The 27,701-nt window shown below is 47.1% G+C and overlaps 1 protein-coding gene across 1 annotated transcript; it reads right to left on the bottom strand.

The window, feature by feature from the left end:
• Nucleotides 1-1,778: 1,778 nt before the first annotated feature.
• Nucleotides 1,779-27,701, bottom strand: LOC120037631 (ubiquitin carboxyl-terminal hydrolase isozyme L1-like). Its single transcript, XM_038983629.1, has 9 exons — nt 27,365-27,701; nt 27,212-27,223; nt 24,270-24,398; nt 23,486-23,627; nt 23,231-23,316; nt 10,160-10,207; nt 9,963-10,032; nt 9,489-9,547; nt 1,779-2,702 (listed from the first exon to the last, which is right to left on the bottom strand). The coding sequence occupies exons 1-9, from the start codon at nt 27,395-27,397 to the stop codon at nt 2,619-2,621; spliced, it is 663 nt and encodes a 220-aa protein (XP_038839557.1). The 5' UTR covers nt 27,398-27,701; the 3' UTR covers nt 1,779-2,618.

Genomic DNA, 27,701 nt, shown 5'->3' on the forward strand with positions numbered 1-27,701 from the left:
TGTTGACCAGATGCTTTTCAACTTAATCTGGAAAAATCGTACAGATTATATTAGGAAATGTGTCATTATGAACACAAGAATATGGTGTACATTTTCCTGAATAATACTTAAGATGAATTGTGCTGAACATTTCTTAAAGAATCCAACTTCAATTTGAAAGTTCATCCCTAATTACATCTTCTCCCGTTTTGGTGACTTCAATTTTACGTTGTAATTTTAACATTGATAAGATTCCTACCAAATTCTCTGCTTTTCAGACCAGTAATCTTAGCATGGTCGTTAATAAACAACTTTTAGGCATTTAATTTGGAACAATAAGGATATGTCTTTATTTTTTAAGAACTGGTTTAATAATCATATCCTGCTGGTGAGTCAACTTTTTAATGCAGGATTGTTACTCAATTATGAGGAATGTTTATTATCTTGTACAATATTCCTGTAACACCTAGAGAGTTGTTTACAGGTGTAACCAGACCTTCTGGACCTGCCCTCTCTTAATCCGGTTGACTCTCCAATAGGAAACAAGTGTTTCTCCTTGCTTCCTCAGGACAACAGATCTGCTTAAGTCACACATAGATATTGAATCCATTCCTTATGTCACATATAGATATTGAATCCATTCCTTATGTCACATATAGATATTGAATCCATTCCTTATGTCACATATAGATATTGAATCCATTCCTTATGTCACATATAGATATTGAATCCATTCCTTAAGTCACATATAGATATTGAATCCATTCCTTAAGTCACATATAGATATTGAATCCATTCCTTAAGTCACATATAGATATTGAATCCATTCCTTAAGTCACATATAGATATTGAATCCATTCCTTAAGTCACATATAGATATTGAATCCATTCCTTAAGTCACATATAGATATTGAATCCATTCCTTAAGTCACATATAGATATTGAATCCATTCCTTAAGTCACATATAGATATTGAATCCATTCCTTATGTCACATATAGATATTGAATGTAAATTCACTGATAAAACCACTTCCTTGTTTTCTATAAGGGAGTTGAGCATTAAGAGCAATCAACATTCTAATAAGAAAACTGTTAAAACAAACACATGCATCTCTTAAGGTCTTTGTATAATCTGTCATGTGTTGTTCCCCCTTATCATTGGCTGTTTGTATACTTCCTGTATGTATACGCGTGTTTCTGCAATAAAACTTAAGAGCTCTCATTGGCTATTGCTGATCACCGTTCTCAAAACTTGTCGTTGCGCATCGCGCACCCCCCCCCCCCCCCTACCAGCGCCCCCCCCCACCCCCCCCCTACCAGCGCACCCCCCCCTACCAGCGCACCCCCCCCCCTACCAGCGCACCCCCCCCCCTACCAGCGCACCCCCCCCCCCACCAGCGGTGGAAAAATTACCCAATTGTCATACTTGAGTAAAAGTAAAGATACCTTAATAGAAAATGACTCAAGTGAAAGTCACCCAGTAAAATACAACTTGAGTAAAAAGTTACTGTAATTGCTCAAATATACTTAAGTATCAAAAGTAAAAGTATAAATAATTTCAAATTCCTTTTATTAAGCAAAGCAGATGGCACCATTTTCTTGTTTTTTATTTTATTTAAGGATGACCAGGGATGTTCTCTTGACAAGTGAATTGGACCACTTTGTCTGTCCTGATAAGTGCTCGTTACATTTAGAATGCTTTTGGGTGTCAGGGAAAATGTATGGAGTAAAAAGTACATTATTTTAGGAACGTAGTGAAGTAAAAGTTGTCAAATATAAATAAAGTACGGATACTACTTAAGTAAAATCAAACATGTTAACAAATATCGGGATGAAAAGAGGACTGAAATATCCTACTAAAGTAGAAATTACATTAACATTTTACTCAAGTAAAATAGTACTCTGAAAAGCTACTCAGTTACAGTAATGAGAGTAGTAAATAATTATTTACATCACACAGTGGAGCGGAGACTTGTGTAGTTTGGTTGTTTATTGGCAGTCAGCAGCACAGGAAGATGCAGAAAGGCAAAGCACAGACAACAACATTGCTGCAGTGTCATCCTGACAACGTGATCCTAACATCGTAGTCTGACGTTGTAACAGCTGTTAGAAACAGAGCAGAGAGCTGAGGAGTCTGGCAGCAGACAAACAGGAAGCCTTAAAATCCCCGACACCTCACAGGCTGCAGATCAAACGGCTCCCTATCCCCCATGTAGTGCACTACTTTCTCAGTGGTGATCAAACGGCTCCCTATCCCCCATGTAGTGCACTACTTTCTCAGTGGTGATCAAACGGCTCCCTATCCCCCATGTAGTGCACTACTTTCTCAGTGGTGATCAAACGGCTCCCTATCCCCCATGTAGTGCACTACTTTCTCAGTGGTGATCAAACGGCTCCCTATCCCCCATGTAGTGCACTACTTTCTCAGTGGTGATCCGGCTCAGAAAAATAAAGAGTACAGCAGACAGAAAGTACAGCAGTAGTGACATCAACGTGACACACACCAGGCTTGTGCAAACTACTATCTACGCATGTGTGTGTGGGGAGAGTGCAAACTGTATGTTTCCAGTGCATACCGGGTGTGTGTGTGTACCGTGGTTCACCTGTGTGTGTGTGTGTGTGTGTGTGTCCAGGGTCTCTAGGTATGACAGAGGGCTACAGCGGAGAAGCGGACCTCTCCCTCTGCTCTCTCCACAAAACCCCGACACACCCTGGCTGCATCCTGGAGAGAGGAGAGAGGAGAGAGAGGATATGAAAGCACCAACTGTAGCTCTGGAGCGTTGGAGCTAAATTAATCAAATATTTAGCAGATTGCGGGTGTAGCGAAACGCGAGACGATCAGTTACCAGCAAACGCTAGACGATCAGCCCAGCTAGCACACAAACCTCTGGGCAAGTAAACAGGATACACTGGGAAGACGCAGTTCGCTCATTGGCAAGACGTCTGGCAGATGTAGAATGTCTCTATACTCCTTTCTACATGGTTTAGATGTTGGCCAGGCATCAACATTATATTCTGATGTCTCAGGGTGACGTGTACATTGGGAAGACATCCTCATTACATATTCCTGACACTTTCTACAGGTGACGTCTTCAATGTACACGTCCTCTCCACATTACATATTCCTGACACTTTCTACAGGTGACGTCTTCAATGTACACGTCCTCTCCTCATTACATATTCCTGACACTTTCTACAGGTGACGTCTTCAATGTACACGTCCTCTCCACATTACATATTCCTGACACTTTCTACAGGTGACGTCTTCAATGTACACGTCCTCTCCTCATTACATATTCCTGACACTTTCTACAGGTGACGTCTTCAATGTACACGTCCTCTCCTCATTACATATTCCTGACACTTTCTACAGGTGACGTCTTCAATGTACACGTCCTCTCCACATTACATATTCCTGACACTTTCTACAGGTGACGTCTTCAATGTACACGTCCTCTCATTACATATTCCTGACACTTTCTACAGGTGACGTCTTCAATGTACACGTCCTCTCCACATTACATATTCCTGACACTTTCTACAGGTGACGTCTTCAATGTACACGTCCTCTCCACATTACATATTCCTGACGCTTTCTACAGGCTTCACCTGCATAGCTCTACAGGCCTGCTAGCTAGCCTTCTAGGTTCCCACATCTCCAAGTTGGCTAAACACAGAAAGCTAGCTAGCCTTCTAGGTTCCCACATCTCCAAGTTGGCTAAACACAGAAAGCTAGCTAGCCTTTTAGGTTCCCACATCTCCAAGTTGGCTAAACACAAAGCTAGCTAGCCTTTTAGGTTCCCACATCTCCAAGTTGGCTAAACAAAGCTAGCTAGCCTTTTAGGTTCCCACATCTCCAAGTTGGCTAAACACACAGCTAGCTAGCCTTCTAGGTTCCCACATCTCCAAGTTGGCTAAACACACAGCTAGCTAGCCTTCTAGGTTCCCACATCTCCAAGTTGGCTAAACACAGAAAGCTAGCTAGCCTTCTAGGTTCCCACATCTCCAAGTTGGCTAAACACAGAAAGCTAGCTAGCCTTCTAGGTTCCCACATCTCCAAGTTGGCTAAACACAGAAAGCTAGCTAGCCTATTAGGTTCCCACATCTCCAAGTTGGCTAAACACAGAACGCTAGCTAGCCTTCTAGGTTCCCACATCTCCAAGTTGGCTAAACACAGAACGCTAGCTAGCCTTTTAGGTTCCCACATCTCCAAGTTGGCTAAACACAGAACGCTAGCTAGCCTTTTAGGTTCCCACATCTCCAAGTTGGCTAAACACAGAAAGCTAGCTAGCCTTTTAGGTTCCCACATCTCCAAGTTGGCTAAACACAGAAAGCTAGCTAGCCTTTTAGGTTCCCACATCTCCAAGTTGGCTAAACACAAAGCTAGCTAGCCTTCTAGGTTCCCACATCTCCAAGTTGGCTAAACACAAAGCTAGCTAGCCTTTTAGGTTCCCACATCTCCAAGTTGGCTAAACACAAAGCTAGCTAGCCTTCTAGGTTCCCATATCTCCAAGTTGGCTAAACACAAAGCTAGCTAGCCTTCTAGGTTCCCACATCTCCAAGTTGGCTAAACACAGAAAGCTAGCTAGCCTTCTAGGTTCCCACATCTCCAAGTTGGCTAAACACAGAAAGCTAGCTAGCCTTCTAGGTTCCCACATCTCCAAGTTGGCTAAACACAGAAAGCTAGCTAGCCTTTTAGGTTCCCACATCTCCAAGTTGGCTAAACACAAAGCTAGCTAGCCTTTTAGGTTCCCACATCTCCAAGTTGGCTAAACAAAGCTAGCTAGCCTTTTAGGTTCCCACATCTCCAAGTTGGCTAAACACACAGCTAGCTAGCCTTCTAGGTTCCCACATCTCCAAGTTGGCTAAACACAGAAAGCTAGCTAGCCTTCTAGGTTCCCACATCTCCAAGTTGGCTAAACACAGAAAGCTAGCTAGCCTTCTAGGTTCCCACATCTCCAAGTTGGCTAAACACAGAAAGCTAGCTAGCCTTCTAGGTTCCCACATCTCCAAGTTGGCTAAACACAGAAAGCTAGCTAGCCTTCTAGGTTCCCACATCTCCAAGTTGGCTAAACACAGAAAGCTAGCTAGCCTATTAGGTTCCCACATCTCCAAGTTGGCTAAACACAGAAAGCTAGCTAGCCTTCTAGGTTCCCACATCTCCAAGTTGGCTAAACACAGAACGCTAGCTAGCCTTTTAGGTTCCCACATCTCCAAGTTGGCTAAACACAGAAAGCTAGCTAGCCTTTTAGGTTCCCACATCTCCAAGTTGGCTAAACACAGAAAGCTAGCTAGCCTTTTAGGTTCCCACATCTCCAAGTTGGCTAAACACAGAAAGCTAGCTAGCCTTTTAGGTTCCCACATCTCCAAGTTGGCTAAACACAAAGCTAGCTAGCTTTTTAGGTTCCCACATCTCCAAGTTGGCTAAACACAGAAAGCTAGCTAGCCTTCTAGGTTCCCACATCTCCAAGTTGGCTAAACACAAAGCTAGCTAGCCTTTTAGGTTCCCACATCTCCAAGTTGGCTAAACACAAAGCTAGCTAGCCTTCTAGGTTCCCATATCTCCAAGTTGGCTAAACACAGAAAGCTAGCTAGCCTTCTAGGTTCCCACATCTCCAAGTTGGCTAAACACAGAAAGCTAGCTAGCCTTCTAGGTTCCCACATCTCCAAGTTGGCTAAACACAGAAAGCTAGCTAGCCTATTAGGTTCCCACATCTCCAAGTTGGCTAAACACAGAACGCTAGCTAGCCTTCTAGGTTCCCACATCTCCAAGTTGGCTAAACACAGAACGCTAGCTAGCCTTTTAGGTTCCCACATCTCCAAGTTGGCTAAACACAGAACGCTAGCTAGCCTTTTAGGTTCCCACATCTCCAAGTTGGCTAAACACAGAAAGCTAGCTAGCCTTTTAGGTTCCCACATCTCCAAGTTGGCTAAACACAGAAAGCTAGCTAGCCTTTTAGGTTCCCACATCTCCAAGTTGGCTAAACACAAAGCTAGCTAGCCTTCTAGGTTCCCACATCTCCAAGTTGGCTAAACACAAAGCTAGCTAGCCTTTTAGGTTCCCACATCTCCAAGTTGGCTAAACACAAAGCTAGCTAGCCTTCTAGGTTCCCATATCTCCAAGTTGGCTAAACACAAAGCTAGCTAGCCTTCTAGGTTCCCACATCTCCAAGTTGGCTAAACACAGAAAGCTAGCTAGCCTTCTAGGTTCCCACATCTCCAAGTTGGCTAAACACAGAAAGCTAGCTAGCCTTCTAGGTTCCCACATCTCCAAGTTGGCTAAACACAGAAAGCTAGCTAGCCTTTTAGGTTCCCACATCTCCAAGTTGGCTAAACACAAAGCTAGCTAGCCTTTTAGGTTCCCACATCTCCAAGTTGGCTAAACAAAGCTAGCTAGCCTTTTAGGTTCCCACATCTCCAAGTTGGCTAAACACACAGCTAGCTAGCCTTCTAGGTTCCCACATCTCCAAGTTGGCTAAACACAGAAAGCTAGCTAGCCTTCTAGGTTCCCACATCTCCAAGTTGGCTAAACACAGAAAGCTAGCTAGCCTTCTAGGTTCCCACATCTCCAAGTTGGCTAAACACAGAAAGCTAGCTAGCCTTCTAGGTTCCCACATCTCCAAGTTGGCTAAACACAGAAAGCTAGCTAGCCTTCTAGGTTCCCACATCTCCAAGTTGGCTAAACACAGAAAGCTAGCTAGCCTATTAGGTTCCCACATCTCCAAGTTGGCTAAACACAGAAAGCTAGCTAGCCTTCTAGGTTCCCACATCTCCAAGTTGGCTAAACACAGAACGCTAGCTAGCCTTTTAGGTTCCCACATCTCCAAGTTGGCTAAACACAGAAAGCTAGCTAGCCTTTTAGGTTCCCACATCTCCAAGTTGGCTAAACACAGAAAGCTAGCTAGCCTTTTAGGTTCCCACATCTCCAAGTTGGCTAAACACAAAGCTAGCTAGCTTTTTAGGTTCCCACATCTCCAAGTAGGCTAAACACAGAAAGCTAGCTAGCCTTCTAGGTTCCCACATCTCCAAGTTGGCTAAACACAAAGCTAGCTAGCCTTTTAGGTTCCCACATCTCCAAGTTGGCTAAACACAAAGCTAGCTAGCCTTCTAGGTTCCCATATCTCCAAGTTGGCTAAACACAAAGCTAGCTAGCCTTCTAGGTTCCCACATCTCCAAGTTGGCTAAACACAGAAAGCTAGCTTGCCTTCTAGGTTCCCACATCTCCAAGTGGGCTAAACACAGAAAGCTAGCTAGCCTTTTAGGTTCCCACATCTCCAAGTTGGCTAAACACAGAAAGCTAGCTAGCCTTCTAGGTTCCCACATCTCCAAGTGGGCTAAACACACAAAGCTAGCTAGCCTTCTAGGTTCCCACATCTCCAAGTTGGCTAAACACAGAAAGCTAGCTAGCCTTCTAGGTTCCCACATCTCCAAGTGGGCTAAACACAGAAAGCTAGCTAGCCTTTTAGGTTCCCACATCTCCAAGTTGGCTAAACACAGAAAGCTAGCTAGCCTTCTAGGTTCCCACATCTCCAAGTTGGCTAAACACAGAAAGCTAGCTAGCCTTCTAGGTTCCCATATCTCCAAGTTGGCTAAACACAAAGCTAGCTAGCCTTCTAGGTTCCCACATCTCCAAGTTGGCTAAACACAGAAAGCTAGCTTGCCTTCTAGGTTCCCACATCTCCAAGTGGGCTAAACACAGAAAGCTAGCTAGCCTTTTAGGTTCCCACATCTCCAAGTTGGCTAAACACAGAAAGCTAGCTAGCCTTCTAGGTTCCCACATCTCCAAGTGGGCTAAACACACAAAGCTAGCTAGCCTTCTAGGTTCCCACATCTCCAAGTTGGCTAAACACAGAAAGCTAGCTAGCCTTCTAGGTTCCCACATCTCCAAGTGGGCTAAACACAGAAAGCTAGCTAGCCTTTTAGGTTCCCACATCTCCAAGTTGGCTAAACACAGAAAGCTAGCTAGCCTTCTAGGTTCCCACATCTCCAAGTTGGCTAAACACAGAAAGCTAGCTAGCCTTCTAGGTTCCCACATCTCCAAGTGGGCTAAACACAAAGCTAGCTAGCCTTCTAGGTTCCCACATCTCCAAGTGGGCTAAACACAGAAAGATAGCTAGCCTTTTAGGTTCCCACATCTCCAAGTTGGCTAAACACAAAGCTAGCCTTCTAGGTTCCCACATCTCCAAGTTGGCTAAACACAAAGCTAGCTAGCCTTCTAGGTTCCCACATCTCCAAGTTGGCTAAACACAAAGCTAGCTAGCCTTTTAGGTTCCCACATCTCCAAGTTGGCTAAACACAAAGCTAGCTAGCCTTCTAGGTTCCCACATCTCCAAGTTGGCTAAACACAAAGCTAGCTAGCCTTCTAGGTTCCCACATCTCCAAGTTGGCTAAACACAAAGCTAGCTAGCCTTCTAGGTTCCCACAACTCCAAGTTGGCTAAACACAAAGCTAGCTAGCCTTTTAGGTTCCCACATCTCCAAGTGGGCTAAACACAAAGCTAGCTAGCCTTCTAGGTTCCCACATCTCCAAGTTGGCTAAACACAGAAAGCTAGCTAGCCTTTTAGGTTCCCAGATCTCTGTGAAATAATCAGATTCATAAATAATAAGCCCTGGACAATATGGCATGCCATTGTAACCTACAACATTATCCCAGTTTAACATACAGCTTGAATGTATTCACTTCCATATCAGCAATAGGACGTCACGGTCACAGAGAAAAGCACATCGCAGCTGGTTTTACCAATAGCCTGGAATCACTAGTTGAACCTCTAAACAAAACACATTTCTGGGAGGATTCTAATAAGGTCACAATGTTGTTTGGTTTTTATTGTTTGAACATTTGTTAAGATCACATTTGCAAAATAGGACACGGTCATGCCTAGTCTATAGATCAGATCAAGGAACCAATCAAGCACCAATGCCTCCTCGCTGTCCCCACAACGATGGAAGGGACGACGCGGCGCGTTCCAGTCATGAGGCACGGGAGGACGTTGAACGTCGGAGCGCGCTACAAGGAGCCGCACCTTTTGTGACGGAAAACGACACCGTGCTCTGTAGGGTATAAAATCTGCCTTTACAGTTTAATACGTCGGCCGGGATTAGACGAGCGGAAGGTTTGATACGTCGGCCGGGATTAGACGAGCGGAAGGTTTGATACGTCGGCCGGGATTAGACGAGCGGAAGGTTTGATACGTCGGCCGGGATTAGACGAACGGAAGGTTTGACACGTCGGCCGGGATTAGACGAACGGAAGGTTTGACACGTCGGCTGGGATTAGACGAACGGAAGGTTTGACACGTCGGCTGGGATTAGACGAACGGAAGGTTTGATACGTCGGCTGGGATTAGACGAACGGAAGGTTTGACACGTCGGCTGGGATTAGACGAACGGAAGGTTTGATACGTCGGCTGGGATTAGACGAACGGAAGGTTTGACACGTCGGCTGGGATTAGACGAACGGAAGGTTTGATACGTCGGCTGGGATTAGACGAACGGGAGAGGAACGTACCTTGATGAAGGAGTCATCCTTGGTGGTTCCATGGTTGACCGGTCCCTCCATCCTACCATCTAAACAACAAAATCACAGAGAGACCGTGTGTAAATACACACCTGGGGAGACGGGGGCCGGGAAACACTGGGGGGCCGGGAAACACTGGGGGGACGGGAAACACTGGGGAGACGGGAAACACTGGGGAGACGGGAAACACTGGGGAGACGGGAAACACTGGGGAGACGGGAAACACTGGGGAGACGGGAAACACTGGGGAGACGGGAAACACTGGGGAGACGGGAAACACTGGGGAGACGGGAAACACTGGGGAGACGGGAAACACTGGGGAGACGGGAAACACTGGGGAGACGGGAAACACTGGGGAGACGGGAAACACTGGGGAGACGGGAAACACTGGGGAGACGGGAAACACTGGGGAGACGGGAAACACTGGGGAGACGGGAAACACTAAGGACTCAGCCACACACTTACCCAGCTCATAAAGCTGTCCTTTCACATTGACGAAGGTGATAAAATGGAAGCTCACGTTATCTGCCTCCACCTGAAAGACAGAAAGAGTGGGTTGGCGAGAAAGAGAGGTTTAGAGAGAGAGGGAGGGAGAGTATAAAAGATGACATGATACATTATAACATCTGAGGTAGTCCTTATTTTGCATTCTGTGTTCTCACCCTGCACTGGCCCTGGGCTGCCACCTCATCATGAGCCTCTCTGATGGCCTGCAAGAGACAGCAATATATACACACATTTAAACAAATATATGAAGACATACAGGTATCTACATTAAACATAAAGGGCATTAGGAAAGTATTCAGACCCCTGGACTTTTTCCACACTTTGTTACATTACAGCCTTATTCTAAAATGGATTAAATAGTTTTTTTTCCTTCATCAATCTATACACAATACCCCATATTGACATCACAACACCCCATATTGACATCACAATACCCCATAATGACATCACAATACCCCATAATGACATCACAATACCCCATATTGACAAAGCGAAAACAGGTTTAGACATTTTTGCTAATTTCTAAAAAATATATAATACCTTATTTACATCAGTATTCAGACCCTTTGCCAGGAGACTCGAAATGCAGCTCAGGTGTATTCGGTTTCCATTGATCCTTAAAATATTTCTACAACTTGGAGTCCACCTGTGGTCAATTCATTTAACAGGAGCTGGAAAGGCACACCTGTCCAAGGTCCCAGAGTTTATATTTAACTAGACAAGTCGGTTTAGAACAAATTCTTATTTACAATGACCGCCTACCGGGGAACAGTGGGTTAACTGCCTTGTTCAGGGGCAGAACGACATTTGTACCTTGTCAGCTCAGGGATTCGATCTAGCAACCTTTCGGATACTGGCCCAACGCTCTAACCACGAGGCTACCTGCCGCCCCGACAGTGTCAAAGCAAAAACCAAGCCACGAGGTGGAAGGAATTGTCCGTAGAGCTCCGAGACAGGATTGTGTCGAGGCACAGATCTGGGGAAGGGTATCAAAACATTTCTGCAGCATTGAAAGTCCCCAAGAATACCTTGGCCTCCATTCTTAAATGGAAGAAGTTTGGAACCACCAAGACTCTTCCTAGAGCTGGCCACCCGGCCAAACTGAGCAATTGGGGAGAAGGGCCTTGGTCAGGGAGGTGACCAAGAACCTGATGGTCACTCTAACAGAGTTCCAGAGTTCCTCTGTGGAGATGGGAGAACTTTCCAGAAGGACAAACATCTCTGCAGCACTCCACCAATCAGACCTTTCTGGTAGAGTGGCTAGATGGAAGCCACTCAGTAAAAAGGCACATGACTGCCTGCTTGGAGTTTGCCAAATGGCACCTAAAGGACTCAGACCATGAGAAACAAGATTCTCTGGCCTGAATGCCAAGCGTCACGTCTCGAGGAAACCTGGCACCATCCCTAAAGTGAAGCATGGTGGTGGCAGCCTCATGCCGTGGGGATGTTTTTCAGCGGCAGGGACTGGGAAACTAGTCAGGATCGAGGCAAAGATGAACAGAGTAAAATATAGAGAGATCCTTGATGAAAACCTGCTCCAGAGCACTCAGGACCTCAGACTGGGGTGAAGGTTCAACTTCCAACAGGACAACGACCCTAAGCACACAGCCAAGACAACGCAGGAGTGGCTTCGTGACAAGTGTCTGTATGTCCTTGAGTGGCCCAGCCAGAGCCCGGACTTGAACCCGATCGAATATCTCTGGAGAGACCTGAAAATAGCTGTGCAGCGACGCTCCCCATCCAACCTGACAGAGCTAGAGAGGATCTGTAGAGAAGAATGGGAGAAACTCCCCAAATACAGGTGTGCCAAGCTTGTAGCGTCATACCCAAGAAGACTCGAGGCTGTAATCACTGCCAAAGGTGCTTCAACAAAGTACTTAGTAAAGCGTCTGAATACTTATGGAAATGTGATTTCAGTTTAATTTTCTAAATTAGCAAAAAAGTCTAAACTTATTTTTGCTTTGTCATTATGGGGGATTGTGTGTAGAGGGGAAAAAACAATTTAATCAATTTTAGAATAAGACTAACGTAACAAAATGTGGAAAAAGTCAAAGGGTCTGAATACCTGTATGTAGACATATACAGGCAACAGGTATCTACACAGGTAGATACATTAAACATTTAGACAAATACCTCCTCCGATACACTGAATATACTACGGATTAAGAACCCCTTCTGCCCTCAGAACAGCTACAACTTGTCAGGGCCTCTACAAGGAGTCAGTAGTGTTCCACGGGGCCTCTACAAGGAGTCAATAGTGTTCCACGGGGCCTCTACAAGGAGTCAATAGTGTTCCACGGGGCCTCTACAAGGAGTCAGTAGTGTTCCACGGGGCCTCTACAAGGAGTCAGTAGTGTTCCACGGGGCCTCTACAAGGAGTCAGTAGTGTTCCACGGGGCCTCTACAAGGAGTCAGTAGTGTTCCACGGGGCCTCTACAAGGAGTCAGTAGTGTTCCACGGGGCCTCTACAAGGAGTCAGTAGTGTTCCACGGGGCCTCTACAAGGAGTCAGTAGTGTTCCACGGGGCCTCTACAAGGAGTCAATAGTGTTCCACAGGGCAGGGCCTCTACAAGGAGTCAGTAGTGTTCCACGGGGCCTCTACAAGGAGTCAGTAGTGTTCCACGGGGCCTCTACAAGGAGTCAATAGTGTTCCACGGGGCCTCTACAAGGAGTCAGTAGTGTTCCACGGGGCCTCTACAAGGAGTCAGTAGTGTTCCACGGGGCCTCTACAAGGAGTCAGTAGTGTTCCACGGGGCCTCTACAAGGAGTCAGTAGTGTTCCACGGGGCCTCTACAAGGAGTCAGTAGTGTTCCACGGGGCCTCTACAAGGAGTCAATAGTGTTCCACAGGGCAGGGCCTCTACAAGGAGTCAGTAGTGTTCCACGGGGCCTCTACAAGGAGTCAGTAGTGTTCCACGGGGCCTCTACAAGGAGTCAGTAGTGTTCCACGGGGCCTCTACAAGGAGTCAATAGTGTTCCACGGGGCCTCTACAAGGAGTCAGTAGTGTTCCACGGGGCCTCTACAAGGAGTCAGTAGTGTTCCACGGGGCCTCTACAAGGAGTCAGTAGTGTTCCACGGGGCCTCTACAAGGAGTCAGTAGTGTTCCACGGGGCCTCTACAAGGAGTCAGTAGTGTTCCACGGGGCCTCTACAAGGAGTCAGTAGTGTTCCACGGGGCCTCTACAAGGAGTCAGTAGTGTTCCACGGGGCCTCTACAAGGAGTCAATAGTGTTCCACAGGGCAGGGCCTCTACAAGGAGTCAGTAGTGTTCCACGGGGCCTCTACAAGGAGTCAGTAGTGTTCCACGGGGCCTCTACAAGGAGTCAATAGTGTTCCACGGGGCCTCTACAAGGAGTCAGTAGTGTTCCACGGGGCCTCTACAAGGAGTCAGTAGTGTTCCACAGGGCCTCTACAAGGAGTCAGTAGTGTTCCACGGGGCCTCTACAAGGAGTCAGTAGTGTTCCACGGGGCCTCTACAAGGAGTCAATAGTGTTCCACAGGGCAGGGCCTCTACAAGGAGTCAGTAGTGTTCCACAGGGCCTCTACAAGGAGTCAGTAGTGTTCCACGGGGCCTCTACAAGGAGTCAGTAGTGTTCCACGGGGCCTCTACAAGGAGTCAATAGTGTTCCACGGGGCCTCTACAAGGAGTCAGTAGTGTTCCACGGGGCCTCTACAAGGAGTCAGTAGTGTTCCACAGGGCCTCTACAAGGAGCCAATAGTGTTCCACGGGGCCTCTACAAGGAGCCAATAGTGTTCCACGGGGCCTCTACAAGGAGCCAATAGTGTTCCACGGGGCCTCTACAAGGAGCCAATAGTGTTCCACGGGGCCTCTACAAGGAGCCAGTAGTGTTCCACAGGGCCTCTACAAGGAGTCAGTAGTGTTCCACAGGGCCTCTACAAGGAGTCAGTAGTGTTCCACAGGGCAGGGCCTCTACAAGGAGTCAGTAGTGTTCCACGGGGCCTCTACAAGGAGTCAATAGTGTTCCACGGGGCCTCTACAAGGAGTCAGTAGTGTTCCACGGGGCCTCTACAAGGAGTCAGTAGTGTTCCACGGGGCCTCTACAAGGAGTCAGTAGTGTTCCACAGGGCCTCTACAAGGAGTCAATAGTGTTCCACAGGGCCTCTACAAGGAGTCAGTAGTGTTCCACAGGGCAGGGCCTCTACAAGGAGTCAGTAGTGTTCCACAGGGCCTCTACAAGGAGTCAGTAGTGTTCCACAGGGCAGGGCCTCTACAAGGAGTCAGTAGTGTTCCACGGGGCCTCTACAAGGAGTCAATAGTGTTCCACGGGGCCTCTACAAGGAGTCAGTAGTGTTCCACGGGGCCTCTACAAGGAGTCAGTAGTGTTCCACGGGGCCTCTACAAGGAGTCAGTAGTGTTCCACGGGGCCTCTACAAGGAGTCAATAGTGTTCCACAGGGCCTCTACAAGGAGTCAGTAGTGTTCCACGGGGCCTCTACAAGGAGTCAGTAGTGTTCCACGGGGCCTCTACAAGGAGTCAGTAGTGTTCCACAGGGCAGGGCCTCTACAAGGAGTCAATAGTGTTCCACAGGGCCTCTACAAGGAGTCAGTAGTGTTCCACGGGGCCTCTACAAGGAGTCAGTAGTGTTCCACAGGGCCTCTACAAGGAGTCAGTAGTGTTCCACAGGGCCTCTACAAGGAGTCAGTAGTGTTCCACAGGGCAGGGCCTCTACAAGGAGTCAGTAGTGTTCCACAGGGCCTCTACAAGGAGTCAATAGTGTTCCACAGGGCAGGGCCTCTACAAGGAGTCAGTAGTGTTCCACGGGGCCTCTACAAGGAGTCAATAGTGTTCCACAGGGCAGGGCCTCTACAAGGAGTCAATAGTGTTCCACAGGGCAGGGCCTCTACAAGGAGTCAGTAGTGTTCCACAGGGCAGGGCCTCTACAAGGAGTCAAGTGTTCCACAGGGCAGGGCCTCTACAAGGAGCCAATAGTGTTCCACGGGGCCTCTACAAGGAGTCAGTAGTGTTCCACAGGGCAGGGCCTCTACAAGGAGTCAGTAGTGTTCCACGGGGCCTCTACAAGGAGTCAGTAGTGTTCCACAGGGCAGGGCCTCTACAAGGAGTCAGTAGTGTTCCACAGGGCAGGGCCTCTACAAGGAGTCAAGTGTTCCACAGGGCAGGGCCTCTACAAGGAGCCAATAGTGTTCCACGGGGCAGGGCCTCTACAAGGAGTCAGTAGTGTTCCACGGGGCCTCTACAAGGAGTCAGTAGTGTTCCACGGGGCAGGGCCTCTACAAGGAGTCAGTAGTGTTCCACGGGGCCTCTACAAGGAGTCAGTAGTGTTCCACGGGGCCTCTACAAGGAGTCAGTAGTGTTCCACGGGGCCTCTACAAGGAGTCAGTAGTGTTCCACGGGGCCTCTACAAGGAGTCAGTAGTGTTCCACGGGGCCTCTACAAGGAGTCAGTAGTGTTCCACAGGGCAGGGCCTCTACAAGGAGTCAGTAGTGTTCCACAGGGCAGGGCCTCTACAAGGAGTCAGTAGTGTTCCACGGGGCCTCTACAAGGAGTCAGTAGTGTTCCACAGGGCCTCTACAAGGAGTCAGTAGTGTTCCACGGGGCCTCTACAAGGAGTCAATAGTGTTCCACAGGGCCTCTACAAGGAGTCAGTAGTGTTCCACAGGGCCTCTACAAGGAGTCAGTAGTGTTCCACAGGGCCTCTACAAGGAGTCAGTAGTGTTCCACAGGGCCTCTACAAGGAGTCAGTAGTGTTCCACAGGGCCTCTACAAGGAGTCAGTAGTGTTCCACGGGGCCTCTACAAGGAGTCAATAGTGTTCCACGGGGCCTCTACAAGGAGTCAGTAGTGTTCCACAGGGCAGGGCCTCTACAAGGAGTCAGTAGTGTTCCACAGGGCAGGGCCTCTACAAGGAGTCAGTAGTGTTCCACGGGGCCTCTACAAGGAGTCAGTAGTGTTCCACAGGGCCTCTACAAGGAGTCAGTAGTGTTCCACAGGGCCTCTACAAGGAGTCAGTAGTGTTCCACAGGGCCTCTACAAGGAGTCAGTAGTGTTCCACAGGGCCTCTACAAGGAGTCAGTAGTGTTCCACAGGGCCTCTACAAGGAGTCAGTAGTGTTCCACGGGGCCTCTACAAGGAGTCAATAGTGTTCCACGGGGCCTCTACAAGGAGTCAGTAGTGTTCCACGGGGCCTCTACAAGGAGTCAGTAGTGTTCCACGGGGCCTCTACAAGGAGTCAGTAGTGTTCCACAGGGCCTCTACAAGGAGTCAGTAGTGTTCCACGGGGCCTCTACAAGGAGTCAATAGTGTTCCACGGGGCCTCTACAAGGAGTCAGTAGTGTTCCACAGGGCCTCTACAAGGAGTCAGTAGTGTTCCACAGGGCCTCTACAAGGAGTCAGTAGTGTTCCACAGGGCCTCTACAGGGAGTCAGTAGTGTTCCACAGGGCAGGGCCTCTACAAGGAGCCAATAGTGTTCCACGGGGCCTCTACAAGGAGTCAGTAGTGTTCCACGGGGCAGGGCCTCTACAAGGAGTCAGTAGTGTTCCACGGGGCCTCTACAAGGAGTCAATAGTGTTCCACGGGGCCTCTACAAGGAGTCAATAGTGTTCCACGGGGCCTCTACAAGGAGTCAGTAGTGTTCCACAGGGCCTCTACAGGGAGTCAGTAGTGTTCCACAGGGATGCTGGCCCATGTTGACTCCAATGCTTCCCACAGTTGTCACGTTAGCTGGATGTCCTTTGGGTGGTGGCCCATTCTTGACACACAGGAAACTTGAGCGTGAAAAATAAATAAAATCTACAGTTCTTGACACATACCAGTGCACCTGGCACCTACTACCATACCCCGTTCAAAGGCACTTAAATATTTTGCCTTGCCCATTCACCCTCTAAATGGCACACATACACAATCTATGTCTCAATTGTCTCAAGGCTTAAAAATCCTTCTTTAACCCGTCTCCTCCCCCTTCATCTACACTGATTAAAGTGGATTTAACAAGTGACATCAATAAGGGATCATAGCTTTTCACCTGGATTCACCTGGTCAGTCTCATGGAAACAGCAGGTGTTCCTAATGTTTTGTACACTGAACATTAAAGCATATTCATAAATATATCTACACTAAACATACATATCTACAAATTAAACATGTATAGATCTACACATTAACCTATATAATGTAAATATAAACATGGATTCCTATACACAACAGCATATTGATCTGTGAAGCCATGCATCTCAGAACCCCAGCAGCTCTCTGCTGTCCTCTAGTGGCCAAGACGACAACTGCAGCTTCATGTCTGACGTGAGCTCGACTTGCAAAAACAGTTTGAATGTTCCAGCGGCAAGATTGAAAAACCCTGTGTGCAAACCAAGTCTCCAAATAAAACCGCCAACCCGTAACTTCAGCAACAGAATTACACCGTGACTTGAAGTTTTCATATCGCCATGAAGTGCCGTGTCTTGGCGGTCAAACTCAGTAAAAAGTCGATGCTTATAAAGCTTTTAAGGATCTGCCCCTTTTTTCCAATTTTTGCCTAAAATTACCCAAATCTAACTGCCTGTAGCTCAGGCCCTGAAGCAAGAATATGCATATTCTTGGTACCATTTGAAAGGAAACACTTTGCAGTTTGTAGAAATGTGAAATGAAAGTAGGAGAATAGAACAATAGATCTGATAAAAGATAATTCAAAGAAAAAAAAAACGTATTCATCTTTGAAATGCAAGAGAAATGCCCTGGCGCAATTTATAGTTTGGCCACTAGATGGCAGCAGTGTATGTGCAAAGTTTTAGACTGATCCAATGACCCATTGAATTTCTGTTAAACATTGTATCATCAAGACTGCCCAAATGTGCCTAATTGGTTTATTAATACATTTTCAAGTTTGTAACTGTGCAAACTTGAAAATGTACCGGACCGGACCGGAGAGCGCCGGCTACCGGACCGGAGAGCGCCGGCTACCGGACATGAGAGCGCCGGCTACCGGACATGAGAGCGCCGGCTACCGGACAGGTCATATTGCGGGAGGAATTATGGAACTGGGGAATCTTTTCATTGAGGGGAAACTTTGAGGACAGAGAATAAACATCATAGTCAGCCTGACTCTTTGTGCTGTTTTCTGTCCTCAGATATGGAAAGCTGTGAAAGCCTGTTTGCAGATGGAGAGAGGTCCCATTGAATGTCCCAAGAGACTAAGGGTATATCCTATATTCCATGGGTTATATGTGTAGATCTACCTACACTACAGGCCCAACATGGATTATATGTGTAGGTCTAGCCAACACTACAGGCCCAACATGGGTTATAAGTGTAGGCCTTCCTACACTACAGGCCCAACATGGGTTATATGTGTAGATCTAGCCAACACTACAGGCCCAACATGGGTTATAAGTGTAGGCCTTCCTACACTACAGACCCAACATGGGTTATATGTGTAGGTCTACCTACACTACAGGCCCAACATGGGTTATATGTGTAGGTCTACCTACACTACAGGCCCAACATGGGTTATATGTGTAGGCCTACCTACACTACAGGCCCAACATGGGTTATATGTGTAGGCCTACCTACACTACAGGCCCAACATGGGTTATATGTGTAGGCCTACCTACACTACAGGCCCAACATGGGTTATATGTGTAGGTCTACCTACACTACAGACCCAACATGGGTTATATGTGTAGATCTAGCCAACACTACAGGCCCAACATGGGTTATAAGTGTAGGCCTTCCTACACTACAGGCCCAACATGGGTTATATGTGTAGATCTAGCCAACACTACAGGCCCAACATGGGTTATAAGTGTAGGCCTTCCTACACTACAGACCCAACATGGGTTATATGTGTAGGTCTACCTACACTACAGGCCCAACATGGGTTATATGTGTAGGCCTACCTACACTACAGGCCCAACATGGGTTATATGTGTAGGCCTACCTACACTACAGGCCCAACATGGGTTATATGTGTAGGCCTACCTACACTACAGGCCCAACATGGGTTATATGTGTAGGCCTACCTACACTACAGGCCCAACATGGGTTATATGTGTAGGTCTACCTACACTACAGGCCCAACATGGGTTATATGTGTAGGTCTACCTACACTACAGGCCCAACATGGGTTATATGTGTAGGTCTACCTACACTACAGGCCCAACATGGGTTATATGTGTAGGTCTACCTACACTACAGGCCCAACATGGGTTATATGTGTAGGTCTACCCACACTACAGGCCCAACATGGGTTATATGTGTAGGTCTACCCACACTACAGGCCCAACATGGGTTATATGTGTAGGTCTACCTACACTACAGGCCCAACATGGGTTATATGTGTAGGCCTACCTACACTACAGGCCCAACATGGGTTATATGTGTAGGTCTACCTACACTACAGGCCCAACATGGGTTATATGTGTAGGGTCTACCTACACTACAGGCCCAACATGGGTTATATGTGTAGATCTAGCCAACACTACAGGCCCAACATGGGTTATATGTGTAGGCCTACCTACACTACAGGCCCAACATGGGTTATATGTGTAGGTCTACCTACACTACAGGCCCAACATGGGTTATATGTGTAGATCTACCTACACTACAGGCCCAACATGGGTTATATGTGTAGGTCTACCTACACTACAGGCCCAACATGGGTTATATGTGTAGGTCTACCTACACTACAGGCCCAACATGGGTTATATGTGTAGATCTACCTACACTACAGGCCCAACATGGGTTATATGTGTAGGTCTACCTACACTACAGGCCCAACATGGGTTATATGTGTAGGTCTACCTACACTACAGGCCCAACATGGGTTATATGCTCTAGGTAGGTTCCTAGGTAACAACAAAAAGTAGCACCCAGTATACATGCTATATAATGAGATCACATTATATCATACACCATTCAGATATACTACAGGCCCAAAAGTATGTGGACACCTACTCATCGAACAGCTCATCCCAGAAACATCAACCTCATGTAGCTAGCTACTTCTTGTCCCTCATGCTAGCCTTCACAGACAAATATCACTCCAGAAACATCATGTTGCCATGGCCAGCACCGTAGACCCTTTCTCCCTTCTTGCTGCAGCTCATCTTGAAATAACAGAAATGTGACAAAGTGTGCTGCAAACATTACATGTTTAGTCCCCAGTGTCTGTTGACATGTTAGTCGTCACGGTAGCTGTGAACATTATATGTTTAGTCCCCAGTGTCTGTTGACATGTTAGTCGTCACGGTAGCTGTGAACATTCTAAATGTTTAGTCCCCAGTGTCTGTTGACATGTTAGTCGTCACGGTAGCTGTGAACATTACATGTTTAGTCCCCAGTGCCTGTTGACATGTTAGTCGTCACGGTAGCTGGGAACATTCTATATGTTTAGTCCCCAGTGTCTGTTGACATGTTAGTCGTCACGGTAGCTGTGAACATTCTATATGTTTAGTCCCCAGTGTCTGTTGACATGTTAGTCGTCACGGTAGCTGGGAACATTCTATATGTTTAGTCCCCAGTGTCTGTTGACATGTTAGTCGTCACGGTAGCTGTGAACATTACATGTTTAGTCCCCAGTGCCTGTTGACATGTTAGTCGTCACGGTAGCTGTGAACATTCTATATGTTTAGTCCCCAGTGTCTGTTGACATGTTAGTCGTCACGGTAGCTGTGAACATTCTATATGTTTAGTCCCCAGTGTCTGTTGACATGTTAGTCGTCATGGTAGCTGTGAACATTAAATGTTTAGTCCCCAGTGTCTGTTGACATGTTAGTCGTCATGGTAGCTGTGAACATTACATGTTTAGTCCCCAGTGTCTGTTGACATGTTAGTCGTCATGGTAGCTGTGAACATTCTATATGTTTAGTCCCCAGTGTCTGTTGACATGTTAGTCGTCACGGTAGCTGTGAACATTACATGTTTAGTCCCCAGTGTCTGTTGACATGTTAGTCGTCATGGTAGCTGCAAACATTACATGTTTAGTCCCCAGTGTCTGTTGACATGTTAGTCGTCATGGTAGCTGTGAACATTACATGTTTAGTCCCCAGTGTCTGTTGACATGTTAGTCGTCACGGTAGCTGTGAACATTACATGTTTAGTCCCCAGTGTCTGTTGACATGTTAGTCGTCACGGTAGCTGGGAACATTCTAAATGTTTAGTCCCCAGTGTCTGTTGACATGTTAGTCGTCACGGTAGCTGTGAACATTCTATATGTTTAGTCCCCAGTGTCTGTTGACATGTTAGTCGTCATGGTAGCTGTGAACATTCTATATGTTTAGTCCCCAGTGTCTGTTGACATGTTAGTCGTCATGGTAGCTGTGAACATTCTAAATGTTTAGTCCCCAGTGTCTGTTGACATGTTAGTCGTCATGGTAGCTGTGAACATTCTACATGTTTAGTCCCCAGTGCCTGTTGACATGTTAGTCGTCACGGTAGCTGTGAACATTCTATATGTTTAGTCCCCAGTGTCTGTTGACATGTTAGTCGTCATGGTAGCTGGGAACATTCTAAATGTTTAGTCCCCAGTGTCTGTTGACATGTTAGTCGTCACGGTAGCTGTGAACATTCTATATGTTTAGTCCCCAGTGTCTGTTGACATGTTAGTCGTCACGGTAGCTGTGAACATTCTAAATGTTTAGTTCCCAGTGTCTGTTGACATGTTAGTCGTCACGGTAGCTGTGAACATTACATGTTTAGTCCCCAGTGTCTGTTGACATGTTAGTCGTCACGGTAGCTGTGAACATTCTAAATGTTTAGTCCCCAGTGTCTGTTGACATGTTAGTCGTCATGGTAGCTGTGAACATTACATGTTTAGTCCCCAGTGTCTGTTGACATGTTAGTCGTCACGGTAGCTGTGAACATTACATGTTTAGTCCCCAGTGTCTGTTGACATGTTAGTCGTCACGGTAGCTGTGAACATTCTAAATGTTTAGTCCCCAGTGCCTGTTGACATGTTAGTCGTCACGGTAGCTGTGAACATTCTATATGTTTAGTCCCCAGTGCCTGTTGACATGTTAGTCGTCATGGTAGCTGTGAACATTACATGTTTAGTCCCCAGTGCCTGTTGACATGTTAGTCGTCATGGTAGCTGGGAACATTCTAAATGTTTAGTCCCCAGTGTCTGTTGACATGTTAGTCGTCACGGTAGCTGGGAACATTCTAAATGTTTAGTCCCCAGTGTCTGTTGACATGTTAGTCGTCACGGTAGCTGGGAACATTCTATATGTTTAGTCCCCAGTGTCTGTTGACATGTTAGTCGTCATGGTAGCTGTGAACATTACATGTTTAGTCCCCAGTGTCTGTTGACATGTTAGTCGTCACGGTAGCTGCAAACATTAAATGTTTAGTCCCCAGTGTCTGTTGACATGTTGGTCGTCACGGTAGCTGTGAACATTACATGTTTAGTCCCCAGTGTCTGTTGACATGTTAGTCGTCACGGTAGCTGTGAACATTACATGTTTAGTCCCCAGTGTCTGTTGACATGTTAGTCGTCACGGTAGCTTCTACGGCACTAACCTGCTGAGCACCTTAGAGGCTCCGCCAAAACAACGTATTTGATTGGTTTGACGTGTTGGGAGGCGTGACTGATTTACACCGGGTTCCAACCGCTCTTTAACAGATTTCTGACATGTATCTTCCCAGGCATCCAGTTTTACAGAAGCCTGGTTCGCCACGAGGCTAGACGTGAGGTGTCCCCCAATAATATCTACCTTCTCCTGAAGTATGGACTCGTTCACTACAGATCTAGGATTAGTGGAGGAAGCTTTGGCTAGAGGACGTTGCCACCATAGTCCAACTCGAGGAAGTTTCCACCGTAGAACAAGTACACACTTTGGGAGGAAGAAACGGTAATTGGGACCTGCCAAGGTGCGTGTGTGCATGAGTGTATTACTGTATATATATATATATATATATATATATATATATATATATATATATATATATATATATATATATATCACTGTGAATGTGTGTTACCTGGTTGTTCTCCAGGTGTGTGTGTGTGTGTGTGTGTGTGTGTGTGTTAACTGGTTGTTCTCCAGGTGTGTGTGTGTGTTAACTGGTTGTTCTCCAGGTGTGTGTGTGTGTGTGTTAACTGGTTGTTCTCCAGGTGTGTGTGTGTGTGTGTGTGTGTGTGTTAACTGGTTGTTCTCCAGGTGTGTGTGTGTGTGTGTGTGTTAACTGGTTGTTCTCCAGGTGTGTGTGTGTGTGTGTGTTACCTGGTTGTTCTCCAGGTGTGTGTGTGTGTGTGTTACCTGGTTGTTCTCCAGGTGTGTGGCTCGCTGGGCGGGGGTCATGTTAGCCGTCTCATCTAGAAACTTCTTCAGAGCAGAGTCACCATCTGGCACAGAGACAGCGCTGTTACACACTGGTCTGGATCTGGCTTTCCTGCTACTAACTAAAACTACACACTGGCCGTGTCTGAATCAGCCCACTATTCTGAACGCAAGTATGGGTATTCGACATCCCCCCCTCCATCTTGGCTCCATGCAGGGCCAGTTTCTACTCACCATACTCTATGTGGGTGGGGTTGTTGGCGACTGCGTGCAGCAGAGCCACGGTGCCACAGGAGTTGACCACCGTCTGTTTCAGGAAGTAGAGGTCAGTACCCCCCGACACCTTCCCAGCCTGCTGCTGCCGGAACGACTCGTGCTGAAACACACGCCGTTATCATCAACATCATGCTACATCAGAGTCCCTCAAACACAGTCCTGGGACCCCAAGGGTGAGGTTTAGCGTCCTGGGACCCCAAGGGTGAGGTTTAGCGCCCCGGGACCCCAAGGGTGAGGTTTAGCGCCCCGGGACCCCAAGGGTGAGGTTTAGCGTCCCGGGACCCCAAGGGTGAGGTTTAGCGTCCCGGGACCCCAAGGGTGAGGTTTAGCGTCCCGGGACCCCAAGGGTGAGGTTTAGCGTCCCGGGACCCCAAGGGTGAGGTTTAGCGTCCCGGGACCCCAAGGGTGAGGTTTAGCGTCCCGGGACCCCAAGGGTGAGGTTTAGCGTCCCGGGACCCCAAGGGTGAGATTTAGCGTCCCGGGACCCCAAGGGTGAGGTTTAGCGTCCCGGGACCCCAAGGGTGAGGTTTAGCGTCCTGGGACCCCAAGGGCTGCACATTTTGGGTTTTGCCCCTAGTACCCCACAGCGGATTCAAATAATCAACTCAAACTACCAGAGAAACAAAACTCAAATGTGCATCACCTTGGAGACCCCAGAACAGAGTTTGGGAAATGCTGCTCCACATCACTGCACTACAAAACTCCAAAGCATCAATGAAGATATTGCTAGAGCAACGGTTACCTGTTGTGTCAGGGGGAAGAGCAGCATGAGGGCGCAGCTGGGAGAAGGTACTGAAGACACTCCCTCATCCTCCAGCCCCAACACATCCACGAAGCGCCAGCTACCACACACCCCCAGCCCACTGAGCACCTGCAACACACAGCGCAGTCAAACAGCACATTAACAGGAAGGTTTCCTATCAGTCTCTACAGACCACCTAGAACAGAGCTCAACATGCCAGATTAGACCAACCAGAACAGAGCTCAACATGCCAGATTAGACCAACCAGAACAGAGCTCAACATACCAGATTAGACCAGCCAGAACAGAGCTCAACATGCCAGATTAGACCAACCAGAACAGAGCTCAACATGCCAGATTAGACCAACCAGACCAGAGCTCAACATGCCAGATTAGACCAACCAGACCAGAGCTCAACATGCCAGATTAGACCAACCAGAACAGAGCTCAACATGCCAGATTAGACCAACCAGAACAGAGCTCAACATGCCAGATTAGACCAACCAGAACAGAGCTCAACATGCTAGACCAACCAGAACAGAGGTCAACATGCTAGATTAGACCATCTAGAACATAGTTCAACATGCCAGATTAAACCAACCAGAACAGAGCTCAACATGCCAGATTAGACCACCAGAACAGAGCTCAACATGCTAGATTAGACCAACCAGAACAGAGCTCAACATGCCAGATTAGACCAACCAGAACAGAGCTCAACATGCCAGATTAGACCAACCAGAACAGAGCTCAACATGCCAGATTAGACCAACCAGAACAGAGCTCAACATGCCAGATTAGACCAACCAGAACAGAGCTCAACATGCCAGATTAGACCAACCAGAACAGAGCTCAACATGCCAGATTAGACCAACCAGAACAGAGCTCAACATGCCAGATTAGACCAACCAGAACAGAGCTCAACATGCCAGATTAGACCAACCAGAACAGAGCTCAACATGCTAGACCAACCAGAACAGAGGTCAACATGCTAGATTAGACCATCTAGAACATAGTTCAACATGCCAGATTAAACCAACCAGAACAGAGCTCAACATGCCAGATTAGACCAACCAGAGCTCAACATGCCAGATTAGACCACCAGAACAGAGCTCAACATGCCAGATTAGACCAACCAGAACAGAGCTCAACATGCCAGATTAGACCAACCAGAACAGAGCTCAACATCCCAGATTAGACCAACCAGAACAGAGCTCAACATGCCAGATTAGACCAACCAGAACAGAGCTCAAAATGCCAGATTAGACCAACCAGAACAGAGCTCAACATGCCAGATTAGACCAACCAGAACAGAGCTCAACATGCCAGATTAGACCAACCAGACCATCTAGAACAGTGTGTCTGGAACTCACCCAGTCAATGACAACACTATACTCTGTCTATATACAGTAGAACGTAGGCCTAAAGCGTCAAGTTCCTCTGCGAACACATCACTGACAATCTGAAATGGTTCACCCTCACAGACAGTGTGGTGAAGAAGGCGCAACAGAGCCTCTTCAAGCTCAGGAGGTTGAAGAAATTTGGCTTGGCCCCTAAAACCCTAAAACGTTTACAGATGCACAATTGAGAGCATCCTGTCGGGCTGTATCACCACCTGGTACAGCAACTGCATGGCTCTCCAGAGGGTGATGAGGTCTGCACAACACATCACCAGGGGAAAACGACCTGCCCTCCAGGACACCTACACCACCCGATGTCACAGGAAGGCCATGAAGATCATCAAGGACAACAACCACCCGAGCCACTGCCTGTTCACCCCGCTATCATCCAGAAGGAGAGGTCAGTACAGGTGCATCAAAGCTGGGACCGAGAGATTGAAAAACAGCTTCTATCTCAAGGCCATCAGACTGTTAAATAGCCATTACTAGCCGGCTACCACCCGGTTACTCAACCCTGCACCTTAGAGGCTGCTGCACTATATACATAGACATGGAATTACTGGTCACTATAATAATGTTACTCAACCCTGCACCTTAGAGGCTGCTGCCCTCTATACATAGACATGGAACCACTGGCCACTTTAATGTTTACATACTGCTTTACTCATCTCATATGTACATACTGTATTCTGTTCTACTGTATTTTAGTCAATGCCACCCGACATTGCTCATCCTAATATTTAAATATTTCTTAATTTCATTTTACTTTTAGATGGGTGAATTGTTAGATACTTCTGCACTGTTGGATCTAGGAACACAAGCATCTCGCTACACCGGCAATAACATCTGCTAAAATGTGACCAATAACATCTGCTAAAATGTGACCAATAACATCTGCTAAAATGTGACCAATAACATCTGCTAAATATGTGTATGTGACCAATAAAATGTGATTTACAGAGCAGTTAAATGTCCTCAGAAGAGAGGGTAGAACTCGGAGATGGTTTGTTGAGGCCGACTTGAAACTCCATGGTAATGGAGACTAAATGTCCATGATGACTCGGCAGAACAGGCCTCATACATCAATAATATTATAATCACTACGCAAATCTTCGCTGTTCTAACGTCTTTATCAGTACATTAATACCGCACGGCTGCCTGTCCCAAATGAATAGCGATTAACTTCAAATCAGACCCAGAGACAAGTTGATCTTTAGTCTCCCTCTCCATCCTTCCATCAGACCACACCCTGTATCCTAGACACCGGGTGGGGCACCAGGCGCAGCGTGGCAGAGATGCTACCGGGGAGACGCACGGTAGTCTACTAGGGCTAGGCTATGTTCTAACGGCAGTTTCATCTTGTGTACCTCTGTCGGCGCTGCCGTTCAGATGATAATCTGATCATAACGTCTATCTCTTAACTCCAGACCGAGCCAGGTCCATAACAACCCACCTGTTGGTTACAATGTCCTGCTGTCTGGTTGTAACGTCACATACACACACCTGTCATCATTTCGGTTATGACTCAGCGATATTAAATACACACCTTGTTCAGCATCTGAAACACAGACACAAAGAGAAAGGGATGAGACATCATTTAGACAGACAATGAGAGACCGTTAGAACCGAGCAGGTGCGTTATTTTAAGTCTCAGTCTTATGACAGACGTATTAAAGCATTCATTATGATGATTCTCTACCTCCGGGTTGATCTCCATCGGTTGCCACTCCATCCTGTTCGGTAAGGTTCGGTCCCGTATGTCGGTCTGTTGTCAAATCTGCTCTGCTGCAACCAGCTGCTGAGTTTGGGCGATATGATCACACCGCGACGGTTCACCCGCTTCATATGCTGCCAGTCATATTCCATTGTGCCGTACGGCGGGGGGTGGACGAGAACCGGAGAAAAAGCCAATAGATCCTCCCGTAGCCTCGCGTCGTTTGTAAACAAGACAATAGATATTACAGTGAAGTATTGGAGGTGGGGTGAGAGAGAGAGGTGTGTGTGTGAGGTGTTCTGTGTAGTTAGTTTTAACGAAC

The sequence above is a fragment of the Salvelinus namaycush genome, unplaced genomic scaffold (assembly GCF_016432855.1).
Source record: "Salvelinus namaycush isolate Seneca unplaced genomic scaffold, SaNama_1.0 Scaffold1787, whole genome shotgun sequence".
NCBI lineage: Eukaryota > Metazoa > Chordata > Actinopteri > Salmoniformes > Salmonidae > Salvelinus > Salvelinus namaycush.